Here is a 25300-nt window from a genome sequence, read left to right on the forward strand (position 1 = left end):
TGTGTCGCTCTGAGAGTGAGGGTGCCCATGATCAGAATCTATATTTACACTTTTTACAACCACCTTGAGTGGTCCGCGTTTTCCCACGCAGTGAACAGCGGACGCTAATGTTTTTGTCACTTTTTACGGAATCAAACTCAAAGTAAGGTCAGTACTTCCACGATATAAACGCTGCATACATACTCTCTCGCACACTCCATATTATCCATTAATGATCTGCACACGTCTGTTACCATGGACGTCGCACACGCTTAAGTCATTGTCATGAGGCACTCTCACAAACAAAATCACGGTTTAGTAATGCAGTAACACAGCGTGCGTATGGGAAAGTAACAGTAATCTGTGACTCAGACTCTGGGAATCAAAAAGAAGTCAACGACAATGACCAAGGAGGAGGAGGAGACTGTGGCTCTCAGTAAGAAATATTCTAAGAAAACTGAGGGACGTCATCAGTACAATGGAAAATCAAAACTGACCAAACAAATTTAAAAAAACAGAGACTGGCTTGCTGAATGCTGAAATAGTGGGACAAATAGAAGAAGAGGACACAACTGGATCAGAGCTGGTGCTGAAAGAAACACATGGTTCACCAGTAACATCAAGAAGCCAGGAGGATAAAAACTGACACAGAGGATGAAATTGATTATCAAGAATTACCTGCATCTATCAGCAGAGGTAGCCATATGCACTAGACCAGACTGGATGGAAAGAAGAGATATCAGCCGCTTGCTGTGCCAGTCCATATGAGAACCAGTTTATCTCAGAGATACAGAAGGACTGGTGAGAAAATTACCACCTTTATCTGCTTGAGCGCCAGCCTGGATTTTGACTTTTGAAGATAACACAGAAGGAGAGATACTTGCCATTGGTGACATTTGTGCCTTGCTTTTTCAAACAGAAGGGGTACCCAGTGCACGGAGACTCTTGGAAGGAATTGGGATTGGCTCTGGAACCCATGATAGCGATTGCCTTGATCCCTTTCAGTAATGCCCTGTGGGAACATATGGAAACCCTGTACCCAGGAATGAAAGATATAAGGGCTTTTAAAGGATTGACGTTGGAAGCCAATGAGACCTTGACTGAATATCTGGACCGAGTAGCCAAACTCTGGGAAAATCACACAGGAGTGCAGCCTGATAGGACTGAAGCAACCTTACACTTGGCGAGAAATCAGTGTGAAATTGGTTTGCCAAGATCTGCACAAGATTTGCTTGATGGAGTGGTTCGATTGAGTGTTATGACAGATTTGTTATGGAGAGAGCATTTGCAACATCTTGTCAGGAGACACAGAGAGAAATCTGAGCAGAAGATGAAACAATGAACCAAAAGGCTGTTTAAGCAACGGATTGCAGGAAAGGACTCAGAGGTTAACAAGAACAAAGTTAAAGCTAAAAAATTGGTGGCTGTGTTAGTGGACTTAAAAGAAGAAACACAAAAAGCTGTGGCTGCTGCATTGGCTACACAAGCACAGACTGAGCGTGAACCACGGCTACAACAACAGCAACCAGATCCAGGCTCAAGATCTGTACTAATGTGGAATGCTGAAAGAGGATGCTTTAGAGGGGAATACAGGCCAGGTGTGGCCTTGGAGCATCCAGATCTCACATTGTATACAGAAACAGGGGTGAAAATCTGCTGTGGTGAGTCAGAGCCATGGTGGAGAGACAAATGAAACATTAGTACAAGGAATCATCACACAACCTGCTCAGGTGGCAGAAATTGTGGCTCTCACCAAAGCACTACAACTCCCAGAAGGAAAAAGAGTAAACATCTATTCAGATTCAGTAATTCATGTCGATGGACCTTAATAGTAAGACTGAGGGGGTTTTTTTTTTACAGCCAATACTCCAGTAAAACATAAAGAACAATTGAAAGAACTGTTATGAGCTACCAAGGGAAGTGGCAGTGATGAAATGTAAAGGATATCAAAAGAACCAAACATGGGTGGCAAAAGGAAATGAATAGGAGACCCGGCGGCAAAAGAGGAAAAGAGGATATCAAGGACAAATGGTTGTTCTGGCAGAAGAATCACTACCATCACTGACAGAAGATGACATCAAGATAATGCAGCAGCTACAACATCAATAAATGGATGAAGAAGGAAGCAACACAGAACAGTGGATTCTGGAGAGCACATGATAGGATGTTAGTTGTCCCAGCAACATTTTCTCAACTATTGTTAAAATAAGCACTTGGTCCTGCACATGAGAGCAGAAGAACTCACAAGAACATGGAGGGCCTGTGGTGGAAAGCTTTGTGATGGAATGCAACACCTGTAATGAACACCACCCAAAGCAGCTGTACCAGTGTTCAAAGGGGAGGTTTCCAATACTGGATGCCTCTTTAAAGGACATCAAAATTGATTTTACAGACATGAGAGGTGACCAAAGGACAACGAGGATACTGATATCTTCTTGTGATGGTGGGCAAACCAAATGGGATATGAAGTTATGAAGGACCAAGAACCATCAGATCAGACAACGGATCCCACTTTAATAATAAACATCTGGCAGAGGTGGAGAATGCTTGGCATTATTCATCAGTGGAACATTTTACCATTCAGCATTAAAGGTACTGTAGATAGAAAAAGTTAATTAAATTTTAAAGAGGAACATAGCCAAAACAATATTTGCAATGAGGAAGATGGTAGATTTGTCATGTCCAAAATGGAGTTATGTAATAACAAACACTGGTCCACGTGACTGGGTTTTTTTCCTTGAGGGTAATCAGTTACTAAAAAGTAGAATACAACTGGCAGGTTCATATGATAGGATGTTGTGCTGCAAAAAAGAAAGAAATATGTAACCCATTGAGTTTAACCCTGATAAATCCAACTATAACGTACCATTACACCCAGATGATCAAGATGAATTTTGTATGCTAGCTTTGCATATGCAGCACATGCCTGATAGCCGCTCTGTCCTGAGCTTTTGTTTCCTATAGAACCCAACTTGACCACAACGCCAGTGTTCATGCCAAAGGAGGGTAATTACACATGTGTGATGTGGAGGGAAGGGTAAGTCCTGACTGGGGTAATAACAACATAAATGTCACTTTATGGTCAAATTCCTTCAAAATGTGTTTGATATCAAGGGCAGATTTGTTTTGGTACTGGCAACAAGCAGCATGAATCCTTCTAGCCCCGATACCAAGTTCTTGTTTCTCATTTGCAAAACGGCCAGTTTCTCTGCATCGGGGGGAAGGCACTGGGTTGCCAGGTTTTTCTTTATCCCTTATTTACAAAAGCACCCGCAAGCCTTCTACCAATGCCTTGCCAGTTTCCCTTCCCTCCATCCATCCTTCGCGAAATTTAGCAACATGCTTTTATGGCACCAGGATGCTAGGTCCTTCCCTCATATCCAATCGCACCAGCAAGCTTTTCTACGAACAAGTCGCCAGTTTCCCTTTCCTGTATCCCATATTGGCAAAATGCAGCAGCATGCTTTTGGCACCGGGATGCCAGGTTCTCTTCCTCTATCCCTCCTATGCAAATACAGTAGCAAGCCAAAGCTTGCTACTGTATTTGCCTGGTTCTTCTTTATCCCTCATTCGCATACTCAGTAGCAAGCTTTCTAATATAGAGTTGCCAGTTTCTCTGCATTTATCACAGCAAAAGCAGCAATGAATCCTTCTACCGCTGGGACGCCAGCTTCTCCACATCTGGACGACTTTCCTCTAATCAGTCTTTCAATTCATCAACCCTTCCCAAGCTGCTGCTGTCACTTCTGTTCATTTCAGAAATAAGCACAGTAGTTATCACTACCTTATCTGAAGTAATTAACCAGCTAAGCACCCCCTCTCCATCTTCTACTCAAAGACAAGCTCACGCAAGCCTTAGGAACCTCCAAGCCTCACCTCAAATCTCAAAATCCAGCATACTTCTCTGTCAGAGCTTCAGTTCAAAGGCGAGCCATGTCGCTACCTGATCGAGGGTTCCCCTCATTCACCTATTAAGATTCCCGTTGTTCTCAATTTCCTTTGACCTCTTCTCCTGCCATTCCTTTCTAATTGTCCGAGCTGATCCATTCCACTCCATGGAATCCTCGACTACCTTATCGAGAGCTGTTCAGCTTCGCTAGCCTGCCACCAGTTATTTTCCTCTTCTCTGGGTGGCAAGGCCACCTGGCGTTCGCTCTCCCTATGCTTGCCTCTGTTCTGTTCTCCTTCTCACCCCATCCGGTCGCGGCAGATGGCTGCCCCTCCCTGAGCCTGGTTCTGCTGGAGGTTTCTTCCTGTTAAAAGGGAGTTTTTCCTTCCCACTGTCGCCAAAGCGTTTGCTCATAGGTGGTCATACCATTTTGGGGTTTTTCCTCTTAACATCATTGTAGGGTCTTGAGGCATCTGTCACCGTGGTTCGGTGCCATATAAATAAGTTGAATTGAAAATCGAATTATTCTCGCTTAGGTCGTCGACCCTCGTAACGCACAGTTATTACCGTTTTCAGGGGATGCCTTCTTTGGGGATCTGCCAGGCCCGGGAGCCATCGCCAGTCTTCTTCGAGGCCTTCCCCAAACCGCAGCTCAATTCATGTCAAAGCATTCACTTTTACCTATGTCCCGATTCTTTTATTTGAGGTTGAGAACAAACCACCAATGATCCAGATGAGTTCAGTCAAAACAATGATTTATTGAACACGCGTGGGGAGATGTACACCGTAACATCATCTGCATATATCTCCACAAGAAAGCACACTTCAATTTATTTTTGTATGTCAGGGTTTACGCCCCTTCTCGCGTCAGCAGATTACATAACATGCATCAGTTACAGTTAATGACGGTTGGCTATGTTTTCTTTGTTGATGAACTTTTAACATACTTAAGGAGCTGTTTTCAACCGTCTTCACTCCAGGTGTTTCCTGTTGCTCTGTTCTCCTCGTACTCATCTCTGGAACATCATGAGCACATCCTGTACCAAAACTGTTGCTGTGCAGGCAGAAAATGCAGTTGCAAGCAAAGTGTATCTTACCTCTGACCTAAAAGTGAATCTACATGTTGTCTGTGTCTGTAAGCGGGTTTGCATTGACCTTTACTGCACTCTAAGTCACCTTTCACAATATGTCATCTGGACAGTCCCGCCAGATGAAGCTTATGACCCTCAGAAGACTAAATGCTAACTCTTCATGAGCACATTTGCAAAGTGTGTATAAAATGATCATCACTACTTATGTAATAAAAGTTTTCACAAAATGCCACTACTAAAGCTTAGTAAAAAATGATATATTTCCCACACTCCCGCTTTTGACCTTCAAAGAAGGTCACCATACTTCTCATTGTGTCACTCCTTGGTCCATTCAGCCATCTCCACCTCTAGCAACGGCATCATGGACACCGGACCTGTTGCTCCCGAGTCCACAGCCTTCGCAATCCCCCTTTCAAACAGCCGTCTGGCACACGGAATCACACAACAACCACATGTGACGAGTATCCCTATAAAAGTAGATAAAGAAAGCATGGCAGACATAACAACTCCCTTCCATTTCCCAAACAAGGATGTCATCCAGCCCTCCAGCGGATTGTCAATTCCAGAATGCTCGTGCATAGTTTTTGGATAATGTTTTCAAACCCTCCAGAGCGCGAGTTACCAATCCATCTGGAGCCGTGTTGTTGGGAATAAAGGTACAACACATGTCACCAAACATGGCACATACACCTCCCTTCTCGGCCAACAACATGTCCAGGGCCATTTGATTTTGCACTCCCATCAGCGAGGTCGGCCCCAGCTGCTCTGCGAACCCCTCCATGGCGTCTCTGGTTAGGTTAGAGAGTCTCAGCACATTGTAATGGACATAATTAATCCGGTCAACATTTTTATTTGGAGTTACCCATATGACTATACTTTCAAACCCTGCAGCTATTTCATCAACTAATTTATATTCATTTGGAACTCCCCTTGGCACTAAAACGCTGTCAAACCTAAAAATGAGGACGTGGGCCCAGCTAGTGAATTGACAATATAAAGCACCTTGAGGTGACTGCTGTTCTGATTTGGTGCTAAAATTTAACTGAATAAAGACTTCTCAACCTCACCAGCCCCCAAATGAGCACATAAACAGATCTATACCAAGTTTATTCTCACTAAGAATGACAGTGATGGCATTGTTTGGGGTTTCAAAGAAAAGATGGAGCGTCTGTTTTTTCATGTTACATGCTTTGTTCTTATTTTTTAATGTCAATAAACCTGCTGTGTGTTTCAGGTGTGTATAATCAAGCAGCCAATTCCTTGCAGAGCTTTTAATAACCTGCCAGCCTTTTACAAACATAAAATCTCTTTTGAATTCATTTGTTTATCATCTATTGTCTCCTTTAACCAGAGGAATTGTTTCATCTTCAGGTCCTCTCCTGGCACAATGACGTTGCACTCCTGCATACCTGTAAACTCACCTGTGCTCTTACTGGTAGATCCAGTTTGCTGACAGACATGAAAGTATTATTCCAGGAAATCATCTTTCACATAATGTTATCATTACAGTGTTTCCTGAGAACCAGTTTTCAAAAATTCACCCTCCCCATTCCCACACACACAGGAGTGCTTCCTGTTTTATTATATTGTCAATTGTTTTTTTTGCACTTATCTCACCTGTGTCCTGAATCCTGAAGATAAAGAAGTCACAAAAAAATTAAATCACCTGTTTAGTCAAAATGTTTCTGCTCGACTGTAATAATAACTAAAGATCCGGAAAATCACAGGTGTCTCAGTTCCACCAGCATTCCAGTAATCCACACGGATGAGCACAACACAACAAAGGTATGGTGCAGTGTGGTGTCTGTCGGCTGAAGGCTAGATGGTTCTGATCCAGGGACTGAGTTGCAAAAGATGCAGTTTCTCTAATATGCATTGTGATGGTACATAAGGGTTTCTGAAAAAATGAAGAAAAAAAAAACACAAAATAAAAATAAGATCACAGTATAAATGAGGAAAAAAGTCACAGTGTTTGAAGCCACATTATGAACCACCTAAACTGTTCAGGTAGTGAATAACTCGTAAGAAGTAGCTACGTCAAATCTGCATCAGTGTAGCAAAACAGATTATGGACATAATAGATGTGACGCACACCAGCGTTAACAAATAAAGGATGGCCTTTCACTCAGCCGCTGTTTTTCATGGTGAGCCTGGGAGAAAGCCACGTCAGTCAGCTAGGCTGCCTGAATTTACCTGAACAGTTTATTTGGTTCATAACGTGGCTTCAAACACTCTGACTGTGTTTTTCATCTTTAGTGTGAATGCTGATAAGCATTCACAGTGTTGCTATCCAATTAATTTTTTTTCTTTTGTTTGCTAAATGAACTTCTGTATATTGTTTATATGACTGAAATAAAATTAGCACAAAAAATCTTTATTATTATCTTTTCCATGTTTTTTTTTTTTGTACGCTATCTCCTTCAGCATCGTTTAATTTTAAAAAAAAATTAAAGCACTATTTAAACACCATCACCTGTCTTTGTCTGTATCCGACTACACTTCTCCGGTCTGAACGACCTTCCGATGTCATTGCTGTATATCCTGGTGGTGTGGATCAGTGAATCAATGTCTCATTCACTCTTGGCATACAGCTCGATGTCATCCATGTAGAGGAGGTGGCTGATGATTGCTCGATTCTGTGGTCGGTATCTGTAGCCAGTCTTGTCAACGATCTCACTGAGGGGGTTTCATGCCTATGCAGAACAGCAGTGGGGACAGAGCATCTCCTTCAATCAGCTGTCCAAGCCTGTGAGTCTTTGTTTGGCAGTTTCAAAGGCCCCAGGAATTAAAAAAAAATCCCAGTTATCCAAAGTTTTGGCAGCAGAAAAAAAAATTCTACATCCAAAAAGTAATTTCCTTATGAGAAAATTAAATTGGACCTTGAGCATCTCTGCATAAGTGAGATAACTGCACTTCACTTCCACAGTCGTACTGAGCATGTGCAGAGGAAATGTAATATTGCCCGCAATCTCTAGTATTTAGACCACCAGTGTGCCCCTCACCCCTCCTATACAAAAAAAAAGGGGGGGGGGGGGGAGTGAGCTGAGAACTAGGAGACTGTAATTCCATGTTATGTCACTGACAGTGGATGCAGTTCATTTGTTAATTCTAGGAAACCTAATGCAGTCTGACCAGTTAATTCCTGAGCAGGGTTATTGTTGACACTCCCTATTGTGTCAGTCCTGCTCTCAGTGCAGATAAATGAAGCACAGAAATGAATCGTTTCTTTCACAGAACAGATCTGTTGTGTTTCTGTCCTTTATAACCTCTGAGTGAATCATACTGCACAAACACAAACTGCTTCTTTAAATAAAACTTCAGTGCTGACATTTGAACTTTACATTCTTAGTCATTAGTCATACTTTCTGAGTTGGGTCATTGTTCTTCTGACTTTATTGTGTTGCTGTGCTTTTAAGTCAAGTTTAAAGAAAACGCTGACAGCTGTCCCCACTCTGTGATTGTTTGTTATGAGAGTTACAGCCGAATAATAAGAGACAGGTTCACTATTTTTTGACTCGCACATGCTCACATTTTTAAGAGCAGAATAAATATAAATATTTATAAATAACTTATATAAATATATTTATTTTTTTAGGTCAGGAAAAAGCAGAATGAAATATCAAGAAGAAATGCTAAATTGTGAAGTTCAGTTTGTTCAGCATCAGGTTTTCAAGTCCAGTAATTCTGCTGGACAATAAAATTATGTCTTACGCAGAACCTGCAACCTGAGATGTAAGACTGCACGGTGGCCTCAGGGGAGGTTTTGAAGGCACTCGGTAGGATGACTATAAACATCAAGAAGAGGAAGCAGCTAAGGACAGAGATGAATGGTGGAAGTTCAAGAAGGTAGAATATAGCACAGAGTTCAGGTTCTGGGTGGAAGGAAATTGTTACCAGGTGTTTGGTGTACTGAAGAAGACTTGGTGTTGGGATGAGGAAGTACAGGAAAGCATTCAGAGGAAGAGGTTAGCAAAGAAAAAGTGGGATAGTCAGGGAGCTGAAGGAAGTAGACCTAAGAGAGAGGTGGCAAAGGTAAAGGAAAAGGCTCATAGTGATGTGAGGCTGGACACCAAGGAAGGAGAAAAGGACTTGTACTGATTAACTGGGAGAGAAATCGAGCTGGAAATGATTAATAAAAAAGTTCAACATTGCTGCCTGAAAGCTGAAATTCCTGGATCAGGTGAGCTGCAGTGAGGTGTTAGGTGTGTCGTCAGACAGGTGTCAGACAGAGGTGTGTTTAATGCAGACAGACAGAGAGGAGGAGGAGAGAGGAAGGTTATTTATGCCTCAGCAGGTCTGGAGGTATGGATCTTACAGCGATGGCTTTCTACAAAGTGATGTGTTTGGCTGCTGGGCTGATGCTCCTGACCCAAGGTAAGAGGTCTCTGCACACACCTGCATCAGGTACGACTCAGAGGGTGAAAACACTCAGGAGCACATCGCTTCACTTTAAAGTGACACTGCAGGAAATAACACGGCAGGAAAAGGAGGACTGGTGTTGTGTTTTAGCTTCATCTTTATCCTGGTTATGAAAGCTAAAACACAGATTAATGTGACGATCTGTTTGGTTTGGAAGCAGCTGAGAGGCTGAACTGCTCTCCATCAATCAGCGTCTGTATCACAGTTATTAGAGCTGCTTTATTTTATTTTAACTTTGATTCCGTGTTTAAATTTTATTTCAATTCATATTAAGAACTTAAGAATTATAGAGTTTTTAATATTAACATATTAAGTCTTAATACTCAAGAAGAGATATTACAGTTCAAATATGTGGCTCACGTCCTTCGTAGATGACATTCAGCTGTTGTTTTTGTTGTGATAGGAAAATTCAGTTCAGTTCAGTTTTATTTATATATCGTCAAATCACCAAAATTTCAGGGGGTGATATGGTACTACAAGGTCATTAAGATAAGATGGGGCCTGAATATTTAAGACCTTGTATGTGAGGAGCAGGATTTTGAATTCAATTCTGGATTTAAGAGGGAGTGTCACGGCCAGCGGGAGATGACTGTGCGAGAGTGAGAACGAGGGCCCAGGTGTGGACACAGAAGGAGACGGAGCGGAGAGTTAAACCAAAGCCAAGCCATTTTATTTTGGCTGATAAATATGAATACAAAATAAGGCAATGCAAACTGGGCGACAAACTAAACTGCAACCTACGCTGGGAAAACTAAGCAAGATAACTGTGACTAAACACGATAACTATGTATACTATGTATACTGTGACTACTATGAGTGCTATGACTAGACATGGTGACACAGACGTTCTGACAACGACAGAAACGAACACACAGACTAAATACACATGAGGGGTGATCAGGGGAAGTGGAATCACACGGGGAAACCGCTGACACACATGAACCTAATAAGGGGAGAGGGGAAGTGAAACAAAATACAATGAACAAAGAACACCAGACTCTTTCAAAATAAAACGGGAAACATGACGAAGGCAGACATAATACTGACTTGACAACATGAACAAGGCAGACTGGAACATAAGGGGTGACGACACAACAGGATCTACATAAATAAGGACTAAACACTGAGCAACTAAGGATGTTTAAGATAACTGGATGACTTAACATAAAAGAATGTCAAAATACAAGGCAACTGAAATCCGAACTAATGGTAGAAACAACAAGAACTTAGCATGTCTTCTACAGTACATGTCAATGATGCAAAATGAACAGAAAATGCTGGGTCCCAGACCCAGGCCATGACAGGGAGCCAATGAAGGGAAGCCAATACAGGAGAAATCTGCTCTCTCCTTCTAGTCCCTGTCAGGACTCTTGCTGCAGCATTTTGGATTAACTGAAAACTTCCTGATAATAATGAATCACAGTAGTCCAGCCTGGAAGTAATAAATGCATGAACAAGTTTTTCAGCGTCACTCTGAGGCAGGATATTTCTAATGCTTATATTGGATATAATATACATGAATGTAAGAAGTCACTTTATTAGATATAATTATGTAGTTAGAACTTAATTACAGAGTATTAGGGCCACATTAGGAAAAAACATTACTGATCATTTTAAGAATAAAGTCGAATTTTCAAGATTAAATTAGAAAATCTATTTTGAAAAAAAAGTTGAAATGTTGAAATTACACTTGTTGTTTCAAGATAAGATAACCTTTATTAGTCCCACGCGTGGGAAATTTGTTTCGAGACGATCTGCCACGGTTACCCTCTAAGTTAGTGAAATTGTACTTCAGAATCGGTTTTAGTACCAAGGAAATTATTTTTCTTATAGCTCATAAAGTCAGATGTGACCATATTTAGATGTGAGGGTGGAGATCTTAGTTATGAGCTCACTCTTAGTTACCCTCGTTGTTATCTGTTAAGTGACGACGTATCAACCCAACTTTTGGGTCCAATCTCCCACTGCGTTAATTAAGGCTGTTGTCTTTTTAATGTGCTGTAATGCTCTGTATCATGTTTTATTTAATAGAAACAAGCCCCTAAAAATAATTATTGGTCATTGTAATCATGTAGTAATCATTGTCTATAAGCTTTAAACTTATGATGTAACTGCAGTTCATGTGTTCGTGGACTCCCAGACACCGAAGACTTGAAACCACAGCAGCCCTGTTATTGATCAGATGATGTCATTAAAAATGCACCAAAAGAACAGAAGTCCAGTTCAAAGACTCAAAATAGCTGAGGTGACACTAACCACTGAAAGATGAATGGAGATTTGTTGATTAAAAATGTTTTTCTGTTTTTCAGAGTCTGAGTCACAGCTGAATGGTAAGACAAAGTTTCTTTTTAACTTACCTTAATGTTTAATACATCATGAGGATGAATATTAGTTTCTGACTGGACTCTAGACTTGAGACGCAGTGGACTCCTGAAATCAGATTACTTTTTACTGCTGTTAGTCCAGGATCACTGTGTCCTCACTCAGCAGTTTGTAATGCTGAGAGTTTACAGCTCATACAGTAATGCTCACTCTGTGTTTTAATCTCTGTCTTCAGTTTGTGGTCAGCCAAAGCTCAACACCAGGATTGTAGGAGGACAGGAAGCTTCTCCTGGCAGCTGGCCCTGGCAGGTCAGTCTGCTAAAATCTGGGAAGCACGCATGTGGAGGATCCCTCATTAACAGTCAGTGGGTGCTGACTGCTGCTCACTGCTGTCGAAGGTGAGTAGGAAAAGAAAAAAAAAGAAGAATGAAAGATTTGCTGTTTGAAGAGACTATGAATAGCCACAGATCTGGATGGCAGGACCCATTCATTTTAAGTGTAAATGATGATTCATCCTCTCTGCACTGTTTGTGTCTCTCCTGATGATCTCAGCTTTACTGTAAGCAGTCTGACTGTGAATCTGGGCCTTCAGAGTCTACAGGGATCTAACCCTAATGCAGTGTCTCGGACAGTAACACAGATCATCACACATCCAAACTACAACTCCATTACCTACGACAGCGACATCTGCCTCCTGCAGCTCTCCTCGTCTGTGACTTTCAGCAGCTACATTTCTCCCGTCTGCCTGGCAGCTTCAAACAGCACCTTCTACAGCGGTGTTAACAGCTGGGTCACCGGCTGGGGCAGTACTGGAGAAACAGGTGGGTCATAGAGACACCTGATTACTTTTAGAGTAAAAAATCACCACACTGAAGGAAATAAGTGTGCTTTCTCAGATGGCTCAGAAGTACTTCAAGCAATAAAATTCTTCTGCAAGCTAAAATGTTATAAATCTGAGTTTGATGACTGGGTATACATTGTTTTTTTAAATGTGACATTTTGACATTTGAAATTTTGTCTTCAATAGAAAATATTGCTTCGAACAAACTGGCTCATCTTTTCAAAATCTTTCTTCTGATGTTGCTAGATGAAAGGAAGCGAGCTACTTATTCAAATGAGGTACACAAACATGGCCAGGTTGCTTGTTTCATGATGATCGCTGACTGAAAGTACAAATGGTTTGAGCAGTATTCTAAGCCCAAATAAAAGATGGCTACAGAGAGTTTAAAGCTCCATGTGTTATAACCTCAATGCCACTTTGTTCAACCAGAAGCGCAAACCATTTGATAATCACAATTATATCAAGTTAAATGGACTTCCTTATGCCTAACACTCTACAAAACGTTGACAAGGATCTTCCAAACAGCTCGTTCTTGAGCCATCGTTTAAGTCTGATGCCAGATTTGTCCCAACTTGTTGGTGATGTTGTTGCGTGGTTTCCTCAGCGTATGTCGTATCCATCTACATCATCATCCTTCCAACACTTCCTCTAATATTCACATTGGAGTTGGAGATTCTGATCTAAGTGCAAGTCTAAGTGTTCTTGAGTTTCAGATGTTTTTCAGCTTTAAGAATCCAGCTCTTGCTTTACTTGTTGTCGGTTTGACATCAGTGTCTGTTCCTCCCTGCTTGTTAATGAGGGAGGTAAAGGAAGGGATTCTGCCAGGATTACTGCTTCTGTTCTGGCTTCTTTTATTTTGATGACCATAGTTTTACCTTTGTGGATGTTAAATCCTACTTGTCCTGAAACTGCTGCTAGTGTACTCATCTTATCTTGCATTTGCTGCTGATTCCAAGATACCCAAAAATAACTTTAATGTAAAAAAGTAAAAAAAAATAATAATTTCTGTATGAGTATGGCTTGAATAAAACTGCAGTTACAAACTTTTTTACATCTCCAGTGGAACAGGCCCATGCTATGATAGGCCTATTATAAATACTAGAAATTATTTTTGTTCATATCCCTTGAACTTTTATACATTTTGTCACCTCACAACCACAATATTTTTACCAAGATTTTCTGTCATAGACCAACACAAAGTAGCACACAAATTCTGGATTTAACAGGGAGCCAATGAAGGGAAGCCAATAGAGGAGATATATGCTCTCTCTTTCTAGCCCCTGTCAGGACTCTTGCTGCAGCATTTTGGATTAACTGAAGGCTTTTCAGGGAGTTTTTAGGACTTCCTGATAATATGAATTACATTTCTAAGATTTTCAGGGCCGAGTACAATAACCTCAGTTTGATCTGAATTAAGAAGCAGAAAGTTAGCGGCCATCCAGGTCTTTATGTCTTTAAGACATTCCTGCAGTTTAACTAATTGGTGTGTGTTATCTGGCTTCATGGACAGATAGAGCTGGGTGTCATCTGCATAGCAGTGAAAATGTATGCTATGTCTTCTAATGATACTGCCTAAGGGAAGCATGTATAATGTAAACAGAATTGGTCCTAGCACTGAACCCTGTGGAACACCATAATTAACCTCAGTGTGTGAAGAGGACTCTCCATTTACATGTACAAATTGGAGTCTATTAGATAGATATGATACAAACCACTGCAGTGCAGTACCTGTAATACCTACAGCGTGTTCTAATCGCTCTAATAGGATATTATGGTCGACAGTATCGAACGCTGCACTGAGGTCTAGCAGGACAAGCACAGAGATGAGTCCACTGTCAGAGGCCATAAGAAGATCATTTGTAACCTTCACTAAAGCTGTTTCTGTGCTGTGATGAGCTCTGAAACTGTCATGTTTTGGCTGAGCGGCAGACAGGATTGGACCCAAATACAGGACTCAGAGACTGACTGATTAACCTAAAGCACAGCCTTACTGCTGGAAAAACAATTCAAATAATGAATTTGTGAAAAACAAACAAAATACCCTGAACATGGAAACTAAGGATTAATGCTAGAAAACTATAAACATAAACTACAAGGAAACAGAGACCACACACAGAGGGTACGACGCGACACGGGGCAGAGAAAACACAGGGCTTAAGTACACAGTCGAGTAATTTGGGAAATGGAGACAGGAGGGAAGCACAGCTGGGAGAAATTAGACCTAACGAGACAAGGGAAGCAAAATTAGAAACACTGACATGAGACACAGACTTTCAAAGTAAAACAGGAAGCAGACAATAGGCACAGACATGACACCTACACTAAACACGAGGGCACAAGAGCAAAACCTGAGAACGAAACTCATAACCAGAATTAAACTGAAACATAGAATAATAACAATCAAAACAGCACAACTAGAGAATCAGAACATAAATCATATAGAATAATACCAAAACACAAGAAACTGAAAATGCTGGGTCAAAATGACCGAGAACCGTGATAGAGACCTTCAAATAAGCCATTCCTCTGCAGTTGATCTGTTAGCTGTTTGAGAGCTACTCTTTCAAGAATGTTTGAGATAAAACAAGCCACTGCAGTCAACAGGCCTGCAACAGGACTGCATCCAACCTGACCACTCACCTCATTTTTTGGCCAATTTTAGGTTAGAATCTTTCCAATGTTTGTCTCGCCATGAGAATACTGGTGTTGTTTCTCCATTTCACAGTCAAAGCGTCATTCCCCAGTGTTAAAATATGACTAGATAAGAAAAATATTTTGATACAGAAGGAATTACGGCCACACGATAATCCTGGGATCAAATGAGGGAGACCTTTCATCTACTCTACTTTTTCTGCTTTATACTTTTTTGCCTTAGTGTCCCTTCCTTCACCCAACCTGATGGAGGTGCAGGTTCCCGTGGTGGGAAACAGGCAGTGTAACTGTGACTATGGAGTGGGAACAATCACTGACAACATGATCTGTGCCGGGTTAAGTGCAGGAGGAAAGGACTCCTGTCAGGTGATTGTTGTTACCTGTGTTTGGCACATTTTCACCTTCTACAGTTTCTTCTCCTCAGCTAACAGTAAATGTTTCTGCTCTCAAAGGGGGATTCAGGAGGTCCAATGGTGAGCAAGCAGAACGGTCGCTGGATTCAGGCGGGAATCGTCAGTTTTGGAACAGGTTGTGCCAGACCGAATCTTCCAGGAGTCTACGCCAGAGTATCCCAGTACCAGACCTGGATCAACAGCCAGATCTCCTCCAACCAGCCGGGCTTCATGACGTTCACGTCCACTGGGACCAACAGTGACCTCAATGTCTCCTGCACAGGACTGCCACCAGTGCCAACCACCACACCTACTACCACCACCACCCCTACAACCACCACCCCTACAACCACAACCCCTACAACCATGACCCCTAAAACAACCACTACCCCTCCAACCACCACCCCTAAGACAACCGCTACCCCTCCAACCACCACCCCTAAAACAACCACTACCCCTACAACCACCACCACTCCAACCACAACCCCTAGAACTACCACCACCCCTCCAACCACCACCCCTAAGACAACCGCTACCCCTCCAACCACCACCCCTAAAACAACCACCACCCCTACAACCACCACCACTCCAACCACGACCCCTAGAACTACCACCACCCCTCCAACCACCACCCCTAAAACAACAACTACCCCTCCAACCACCACCCCTAAAACAACAAATACCCCTCCAACCACCACCCCTAAAACAACCACTACCCCTCCAACCACCACCCCTAAAACTACCACCACTCCTCCAACCACCACCCCTAAAACTACCACCACTCCTCCAACCACGACCCCTAAAACTACCACTACAGCAAATGTAAATCCTAATAACCCCAAACATGACACAAATATGCAAGCCAACATCACAAATACTGCTACAACAATCTTAATCCCTGCCACAACCACCCACACCACTACAACAACCACCCTGCTTCCAGCCACTCCCCAGCGTAAGTGCCCATCATGGCAACACTTTATTAAAGAAAACAATCTAACTTTTACTCTAGTCTAAAATACTTCAACTGATGTGTTTATTTGGTCCAAGTTTTTTGTTTTTTTCTCCTCAGCAGTGGTCTGTGGACAAGCACCGAGGAGTTCTCACATTTTGGGGGGAACTTCAGTGGCGACAGCCGGTTCATGGCCATGGATGGCAAGCTTACAGAAAAATGGAAGTCACGTGTGCGGTGGGACTCTGGTGGCCTTGGACTCTGTGCTGAGCAACGCCGACTGTTTCTCAAGGTGAGTTGGAGCTGAGGTTGAAGTTAGCACAATTTAATCAACAAAAATTAGTACTGCACGCTGGGTGACGTGGATAACACCTGTGCACCATTTAAATACTGACTGGTTGACAAGTTGACCAGAACAGGGAAGGAAGAAATAGCAGAGTGCACAAGGACTGGAAGAATCACAGGAAAGACATACAAAAATATAGCATGAAGAGCACAGCTGCAGTTCTAACTTTTCATTGTTTTTAACTTTCTTCATCACTTCAGCTCTTTGTATGTTGGGATGTCGCTCCTCTCTAAATTTGCCTGACCAAAAACAGCACGAGTAAGAGTTTTAACATGTTTGCATTTTATGCTCAATCATAATTTATCTATTAGACAGCAAAAAACAAAGAGACAAGCAGCACCACAAATGTAATGAACTTATCTTTCTAGTTGATGTGTTTTTCATCACAACAAGGTTTACTTGCTCTCTGCTTGCAAACTGAAGTAGAACTGCAAAACCATTTATGATTTATAATAGGTACCTTTTTTATCTAGAACAAAATGTTTCTCAACATATTATTAAAATAGTGTTTTAGATTACTGTTTTAACAAAAAATCTTTTTCAGATTTACACTCACTACTTTTTACAGTTCAAACTGACTCAATGCATTGTAAACCAACTGTATTCCACTGTGGATCAGTCCACCAGTGAAAACTGTGCTCAACAGACTACAAATGTAACCGTCCCTTTAAGGAAATGAGCGAGTCTTTAAAAATGGAAACTGAACACAGTCTGAGCAGATCAGCTGATCTCACTGCCAGCCCACATCACCTGATGGTGCCACACTTCTACACTTTCCACACATGTAACTGGTCAGTCCCACACAGGGTTAGCATTTAAGCTGATTCAGTGCTAAATCTAGTCCAAAGGTACTTTGTCATATACAGTGTAACCTGATGTGCACGTCCACCTGACGTGTTTCTGGATACTTTTTTTCAAACAAACTTGGAGAGAAACTTCACTGCTAACTAGTTTCTTCCTGTTAAAAGGGAATTTTTCCTTCTAAGATTATTCATTGGGGGTCATATGATTGTTGGGTCTACCTTACAATATAAAGCACCTTGAGTTGACTGTTGTTTTGATGTGTAAAACTTGGGTCTCATGAAGTTGAGTGTAAAGATAAGATAAGATAAGATAACCTTTATTAGTCCCACACGTGGGAAATTTGTTTTGTCACAGCAGGGAGTGGACAGTGCAAAAGTTATGAAGCAAAATTAGAATAAAATAAGAATAAATACAGTACACAACTGTACAGAATAGAATAAAATAAAATACTATATACAGTAGAATAAAATAGAATAAAATATACAATAAGATAAAAATAGAATACAAATGCTATATACAACTGAGTAAAAATACAACGATGCCAGAAAAGATTATTGCACATTAGTGTTATTGCACATGTGTGGATGTGTGTGTTTGATCAGTTAAAGTCTTTGTTGTGCAGTCTGACAGCAGTGGGGAGGAAAGACCTGCGAAATCTCTCCCTCCCACACCGTGGGTGCCGCAGTCTCCCACTGAAGGAGCTGCTCAGTGCTGTCACAGTCTCCTGCATGGGGTGGGAGATGTTGTCCAACAGGGATCACAGCTTAGCCACCATTCTCCTGTCACTCACCACCTCCACTGGGTCCAGAGGGCATCCTAGAACAGAGCTGGCCCTGTGGATCAGCCGAAGGGCCAGGTGTAGATCTTGGTGTAGATTTTGTTTGAAGCTGATGAAGATTATGTTTGTGTGCTTCGTTCCTCCCACAGCTCCCCTGTAGCGTCCGAGTGGACTGTCGTGTTGGGGCGTCTGAAGCTAAATGGATCCAACCCCTTTGAGGTGATGCTGAATGTGACAAATATCACTCTGAGCAACACGACCGGGACCAACATAGCCATCCTCCATCTATCTGCCCAGCCCATCCTGACCGACTACATCCAGCCCATCTGCTTGGACAACGGGAGAACCTTCGCCGAGGGCTTGGCGTGCTGGGCGGCCGGTTGGAGTCCTGGAACAGGAGGAGGTGAGTCAGCAACATGAAGGCTGACAGAGTTCTGCCCAGACTCTGCACCAGTCCATCTCTCAGATTACACATGTGGACCACTGCACTTACAGTTTCTTTAGTCAAACATCAGGATTTTCTTATCTTTCATAATGTTAGCTGAAGAAGTTATGCAGCAGTTTCAGACCTCGGTGGTAAACTGTGGGAACTCATCATCGAGTGGGAGCATCTGTACAGACGTGTTTGCACTGCAGCAGGTAAATGACTGGATTCTTCTTCTTATAACACACTGTCTGCTGACATGTTTATTCTGGACCTTGGATTTAGCTGCTTATCACAGTCACATGATGAATTTGGATAGTTCATCAATCTGCTTGAATTTTCAGTCTTCATTACAGGCCAGTTAGAGCAAATCTGGTGTCTTTATGAAGTCTGTTAAAGTCACATTGTCACCGGCCTGTATGCTGGAATGCTTTAGAGCATTTTAATTGTGATTTAAAAGAGCCCCTCTGTATTTTGGTTTATTTTCAAGCTTTTATAACTTTCCTCTTTATGAGAATGACATGGCAACCAAATCATTCTGAATTTTAAATCTATGAGAAAATACTATAAAAGCAAAAACAGGGCAGAAGTGTATTTGTGATCTCTTTCGCATTTTTAGTTGTGTTGTTTCATTAAAATTTTGTTTCTCAAAAAAAGGTGTATCAAACTCTTCCTTTGAGTCACAGAAAACTAATAACTGACCCTTCCCGTCTGTTCAGGGTGATTCTGGCGGCCCGCTGATGTGTAAGCAGGGCGGCTCTTGGTTCCAGCCGGTCGTGTTAACAGCTCCAAGCCCCTCTGCCAGGAGGAGACGAGAAGCTCCAGTTATGACCTTCACCAGAGTGAGCTCCTTTGACTCCTTCCTGACGAAGACGCTGGGGACACTCTTGTCTCCGGCCTCCAACACCACCACCAACACCACCACTACCAGCAGTACCTACACCACCACCAACACGGCCACCACGACTGACTCAAATAGTGTGTTTGACAGCAGCGAGGGTCGTCCTGCTCACTCCTTCGTCTTTGTCTTCGTCCATCTCCTCAGCCTCGCCTTTTGTCTCCAACTCTGCCTTTAGAGAACTCAGACTTGATTCACATGATGTGATGGACACAGATGAATGTGAACAAGCCTCGACTTTGAGACTTTACCAGGGAGCATTGTGGTGCCAGCATCCAATCAGGGAGCCTTAGGTGATGGCTGGTTTTGGTTTATGGACCTCTTTTTTTAATTTACTGTTTACAATGAAAACTGCTCAGGTTCACTGTGCAACACATTTCTGACTTTTGCCAGACTCACTCACTGTGACTGCGGGTGAGTCTGGATTCTGTGTTAGTGTTAAAGAGTAAGAAAAGTTTCACTATCTCCCTGAACCACACAAACGTGTCCTGTTTTATTTCCACCTCCAGTATGACAACAAAGGTTATCCCACCACAGGTTGTGTTCATTCTGAGCAGAGGTCAGTAAGGCTTTGTTCTCACGCCGGCCTCATTATAAGAAACTGCACACGTTTAAGAAAAAGCACGAGTCCACTTTAAAAGAACTAAATGTGTACACTTATCACAACATCATCACGACACCTAACATAAAAAATAAAGAGCAGGTCTGATTTTGTGCTTGTTATAACACTTTATTTGATTATTGTGAAAATGTTACTAAATGTTGGGAAAAATTAAAAAGCTGAAAGACTGCTTGTCCTGTGGACCCCAGGGAAATGACACAAACTGTGTGCAGTGTGAAAACAGATCTTTTAGCACCCCCTCCTGGCAGATGCGTGCATGTGCAGAATGAGACCTGCAAACATAAACTTGTTTCCTGTGGATAAACTAAGAGCAGTGACTGACCAACAAACAGCTGCTGACAGCTGCAGCCTCGGTGTGTCACGGCTGTAAGAGAAGCGTAGTTTTGGATCTCAGTGTCGCCGTGCCGGCTTCTTTTATGAACCGCAGAGATGCAGCTTAAACTCTGACTACGTGGTTGGATGCATCGGTGATGAGCAGCTGGAGGAGTACGGAGCACTAGTGGATGATTCTCTGGAGCGGTGTGGAGCAGCCACAGACCTTTTGTTAATTTTACACCATCAGAGGAATTGTGACACCTGCCTGCTTTACACACCTGAAAGACTTCAGCCTGTAGTTTTAGATTGAGAGTCGAGACGAGTGTCAGAAGTGATCTGTGACAGAAGGTGAGCAGCAAGAGGGAAAGGGAAGGTTTAAAGATGGCAGTAAGTCCTCCCATGATGGTTTAGAGACGGTGGAGGCCGAGATGAAGATGCTCAGATGCTCACTGGGAGTGAGCATGATGGAGTCAGAGAGGCTGAGATGGTCTGAGCATGTGCAGAGGAGGGAGGGGGGATGATGAAGATGGAACTGCCAGGCAGGAGGAGAAGAGGAAGACCTCAGAGTGTAGTGAAGGAGGACATGCAGAGGGTCGGTGTGACAGAGGAGGATGCTGGGATAGGAGGAGGTGGAGGCAGATGATCTGCTGTGGTGACCTCTAAAGGGAGCAGATGGAAGGAGAAGAAGAAGAGTGAGGGAGGAATCATCTCTACTGCTACAGCTGACAGAGAGATGGTGGCTGACTTCAGAAGGAAGAGGACGACCTGCGACAGGACGTGGATCTGTTGGAGGAGCTGGAGCACCTGGGCGTCCATGTGACACAGCAAGAAGTGGAACTTTATTTTACACTCAGTTTCTTTAATATTTAACGCTGTCACTTTCTACCTGTTATTTACTTATTAAAAACTGAATTGGGATGAATGGTTTTACGTTCACAGCTGTCACAGATCATTAATCTGGAGATGAAGCAGCTTAAACAGGTGAGCGGCACAGAGACAGATAACTCACCTCCGCATCCTCCCGCTGCTGTCGTTCAAAGTGGTGTGTTACCATGGAGACAGAGGGAAGCCTGTCAGGGACAAAACAGGCAAGCGTGAAAACAAACTTTTTCAGATCAGCCTTTACACGCCGTTTGTAAGCCCGGACACGTTCACTGTTTTATTCATGCACTGTCGTTTCAATCGAAAGATTTGATTTTCTTCTACTGCCATGCATTTGTTTCTTTATACAAATTTTAAAAAAAATGTTAAATGTGACCAAATATTCCAATAATATTTCATATGTAAAAGAATAAGCGGCTACTGATGATTTTTAAAAACTCAACTAAACCCGTGTTCCTTTGGCAGGGGACTGCAGCGCCTCACTTTTCAAGTGCAAGTAGGAAATTCACGTATTTGAACCACTTTGAGTCATTTTCAAACAAAAACAATCATTTCCATGAAATTTGATCCTTCGAGCTTAAATTAGAACCTATTTTCTATAATAACACAGCCTTTGTGTTTAGTTACAGGTGTCAGTGTACAGGCAATAGTTGGTGTAATCGCAGCAACTTTGCATTTCGCTGCACATGTTGAAGTTTCTGTGTCAAGCTAAACGTGATGCCTTAGTACATTTTTTAGTTGCTTGGAGACGCTGCTACTTTTTGCAGAACTTCTCATGTTCATGTAGTGAACATGCATTGGACATGTAGTTGCAGATGTTGCTGTTGTGTTACAGGTCTTTGAAGCCACCAGGACTAGATGAAAGTGTTGCTGTAGTTGCAGTTGCAGTAGTACTCGGTTAGTTGCAGGTGTTGCTGCAGTTTTAATAGTTGGTTTGGTTGTATCTGCAGAACTTCCTGCGTTCAGTGGCAGGTGTTGTCTAAGTTGCATCGACTGGTTTCACTGCTGCAGATTTTGCCACATTCGGTTGCAGTGACAGTGGTTTCGGTGTTGCTGTTGTTTCAGTGAATAGTTTGGTTGCAGAATTTCCCCTATTTAGTTACAGGTGTTGCTATACCACATCTTGACTTACATGCCAGTTTTTGAGCTCAGTTGTAGATGATTTGGAGTTCAGACCAGCTGCATTGGTCTGTATTTTGTTTATTTGCAGTAGATGCAAATATTAGTGATGGGTCCAGCAACACTGACGCACTGGCGCATGTATCAAGCTCACAGAGCGAAACCTGTATCAGTGCGTGTGTTAAGAAAAAGTCACGTGATCGATACAGCTGCTGCCGAACTATAGGATTAGGCATTTAGATTTGTGAGTTCCATATGAAGAGTATAAATCTATAGAAAATCCTGCATGTACGTACACTACTGTAACACAACTCAATGCAAAAACAGAATCCATTGCACACAACAGTACTCTTGAAAACATGATCAGGGTGTGAAGTTTTTTTATTTACTTTATTCACACCACACAATCACTGTGCGGCATCATGTCGCTGAGCTGCATCGGGCCACATCACCTCATCCACATCGCAGGCTATATTGTCTCTTGCCAGGCACCGCGGGAAAAACGCCCTGGAATGGCGAATCCATCCTTGGAAGGCCTCCGCTGGGATGTCAACACAGGCCAGCTCCATTGCCCTTAGGAGGTTCTCTCTTGTGTATGGTTGTCTGTCATAAACCTTCCATCTCCACGATGAGAAGAACTCCTCTATAGGGTTCGGGACAGGGGAGTGGGTGGCAGACAGACGTTTAAAAAGTGGTCACTGTTGGTGGTGAACCACTCTCTGATTTGGTTTGTTCTGTGGAAGCGGACATTGTCCCAAATGATCACATAAATGTGATGTGCGGGCCCAGGATGGTGTTGTTGGCGGTCCAGGAGGATGTCTTTTAGCTCCTCTAGGAAGGTGAGGAGACGTTGGGTGTTGTAAGACCCAAGGACAAGCCCCTCCAAACCCATGGCCGCACAAAGAGTAATATTACCCCCCCGTTGGCCAGGGACCTCAGTGATGGCTCATTGGCCAATGATGTTACGGCCTCTTTGCCTTCGTTTCTGCAGGTTGAAGCCAGCCTCATCCAGGAAGAGGTACTCATGAGGTCTGGCCATCGCGTCCAACTGTAATATCCTCTGTGAAAATGTGAAAGTGCACAGGTGTTCAGAACAACAGTCAATCAGGTAGCACAGTATTGTCCAGAAGTAATGTAGGCCACTGAGCAACACAGTATGTCCACTAACTGTACTGTGAACATGGATGTATACTTACTTGCACATACTCGTAACGTAGGTCTTTGTGTCGCGCAGAGTTGCACGCAAAGGGAACCCTATAGACCTGTTTCATCCGCGTCTTTTGGCGCCAGAGAACTCGGTCTATTGTGGCCAAGCTGACATCGTCAATGCTCTCAAAGTTGACATTATCGGCAATGACTTTGTCTCTGATCTCCCGGAGTCTGATGAGGTTGTTCCCACGAACCATATCCACAATGAGGGTTTCTTGTGCCGCTGTAAATATGGCAACCCTCCCACCTCTATGTGGCATTCTTTCAACTCTGAAGAAAGAAACATGTTGTCAATTGACATGTGTTACAATACAGTCACAACTGATTTGAAACCAATAGACTACTTTCACAGGTTTGTAAAACTGTATTGTGACAAAGAAAGCAATAGAGTACAATACCTGTTGTGTTGTCTGAATGCCCTGATAATGGTGGCCACGGTGAACCTACTCAGGTTTGGACGGACTCTTAGTCCTGCTTCAGCCATTGTCATGCCATGGACAATGACATGGTCAATGACTGTTGCTCGCATCTCGTCCGTAATGAAGGTTGTCTTGCTCTCCCTCCTGGACCTTCTCCTCTCCCATGTTGGCCTCCTCCTCTTCCTCGTTGGCCTGCTCCTCTTCCTCCTCTCATTTGAACTCCTCTTCCTCGTTGGCCTGCTCCTCTTCTTCCAGGGCCAGCTCTTCTCCCTCCTCTGCATCGAATTCCTCTTCCCCTGACTCTGCCTTCATCCATTGTGTTTGTTTGGAATCTTCAGCAAACTGTGCACTCTGAACTTGCTTTTATACATGTGGTCACAGCATTAGCAACAAGTGTCTTCAATTTTGAGTCGTTGTGTGTAATGAATGATGCCAGGTGTGTTCATTGTGTTCAAATATTGCTGACTGTGGCAAGCATGTTGCATCACATGAGCTTTCATTTGGGAATATGAGCAGAGTTCTTTTGCAACTTGTGTTTTAGCAAGGGAAGATGTGTTTAGATTTATGACAACGGAGGATTGTGTTCTGTGAATTGTGTCTTCATGTGACATGTGTTTATGATATTGGTAAATGATGGCTAGATTTAGTAAATGTGTTTAGACAACTGGTCATTTGGTTTAGAGGATTGGCTTTTGTGTTTTAGTATTTGAGAAAAACTGTAATATGTGTTCTATTTGTCATGGTTAGGCTGTGTGGCAGGCAGGAAGTGGACCCAAACGCAAAACTCACGGGAAAACAGGACTGAACTCAAAATACAGCTTTATTGCTGACAACAGATGACAAAAGACAACAGCGATACAAAATAACATAAAACTAAACTGGGAAGAACTAAGGTAACTGACTTACGAGGAACACATGGAGGAGCACACAGTCATGAGGGAAAACGC

The 25300-nt window shown here is 42.6% G+C and overlaps 2 protein-coding genes across 2 annotated transcripts in view; one reads left to right on the top strand and one right to left on the bottom strand.

The window, feature by feature from the left end:
- LOC134626810 (transmembrane protease serine 9-like) overlaps window positions 1-19965 on the top strand; it is a 37675-nt gene extending 17710 nt beyond the window's left edge. The window contains exons 7-15 of the mRNA XM_063472731.1: window positions 7907-7933; window positions 11936-12098; window positions 12253-12521; window positions 15417-15559; window positions 15646-15943; window positions 16658-16829; window positions 18615-18868; window positions 19007-19104; window positions 19609-19965. Of these exons, the coding sequence (XP_063328801.1) occupies window positions 7907-7933; window positions 11936-12098; window positions 12253-12521; window positions 15417-15559; window positions 15646-15943; window positions 16658-16829; window positions 18615-18868; window positions 19007-19104; window positions 19609-19965 (1781 nt within the window). The remainder of the gene's footprint in view (window positions 1-7906; window positions 7934-11935; window positions 12099-12252; window positions 12522-15416; window positions 15560-15645; window positions 15944-16657; window positions 16830-18614; window positions 18869-19006; window positions 19105-19608) is intronic.
- A 3183-nt stretch (window positions 19966-23148) lies between these two features.
- Window positions 23149-24726, bottom strand: LOC134625635 (uncharacterized). The gene is made up of 3 exons (XM_063470886.1): window positions 24333-24726; window positions 23922-24204; window positions 23149-23785 (listed from the first exon to the last, which is right to left on the bottom strand). The coding sequence occupies exons 1-3, from the start codon at window positions 24632-24634 to the stop codon at window positions 23672-23674; spliced, it is 699 nt and encodes a 232-aa protein (XP_063326956.1). The 5' UTR covers window positions 24635-24726; the 3' UTR covers window positions 23149-23671.
- Between the last annotated feature and the right edge of the window lie 574 nt (window positions 24727-25300).

Source organism: Pelmatolapia mariae, linkage group LG4 (assembly GCF_036321145.2).
Source record: "Pelmatolapia mariae isolate MD_Pm_ZW linkage group LG4, Pm_UMD_F_2, whole genome shotgun sequence".
Taxonomy (NCBI): domain Eukaryota; kingdom Metazoa; phylum Chordata; class Actinopteri; order Cichliformes; family Cichlidae; genus Pelmatolapia; species Pelmatolapia mariae.

Coding starts and splice junctions, on each gene's coding strand:
- LOC134625635 (XM_063470886.1), bottom strand. CDS start 24,634: ATGCAGAGGAGGGAGAAGAGCTGGCCCTGGAAGAAGAGGAGCAGGCCA. Junction 24,205..24,332: donor GCATTCAGACAACACAACAG/GTATTGTACTCT, acceptor TTCTTTCTTCAG/AGTTGAAAGAATGCCACATA. Junction 23,786..23,921: donor TACGTTACGAGTATGTGCAA/GTAAGTATACAT, acceptor ACATTTTCACAG/AGGATATTACAGTTGGACGC.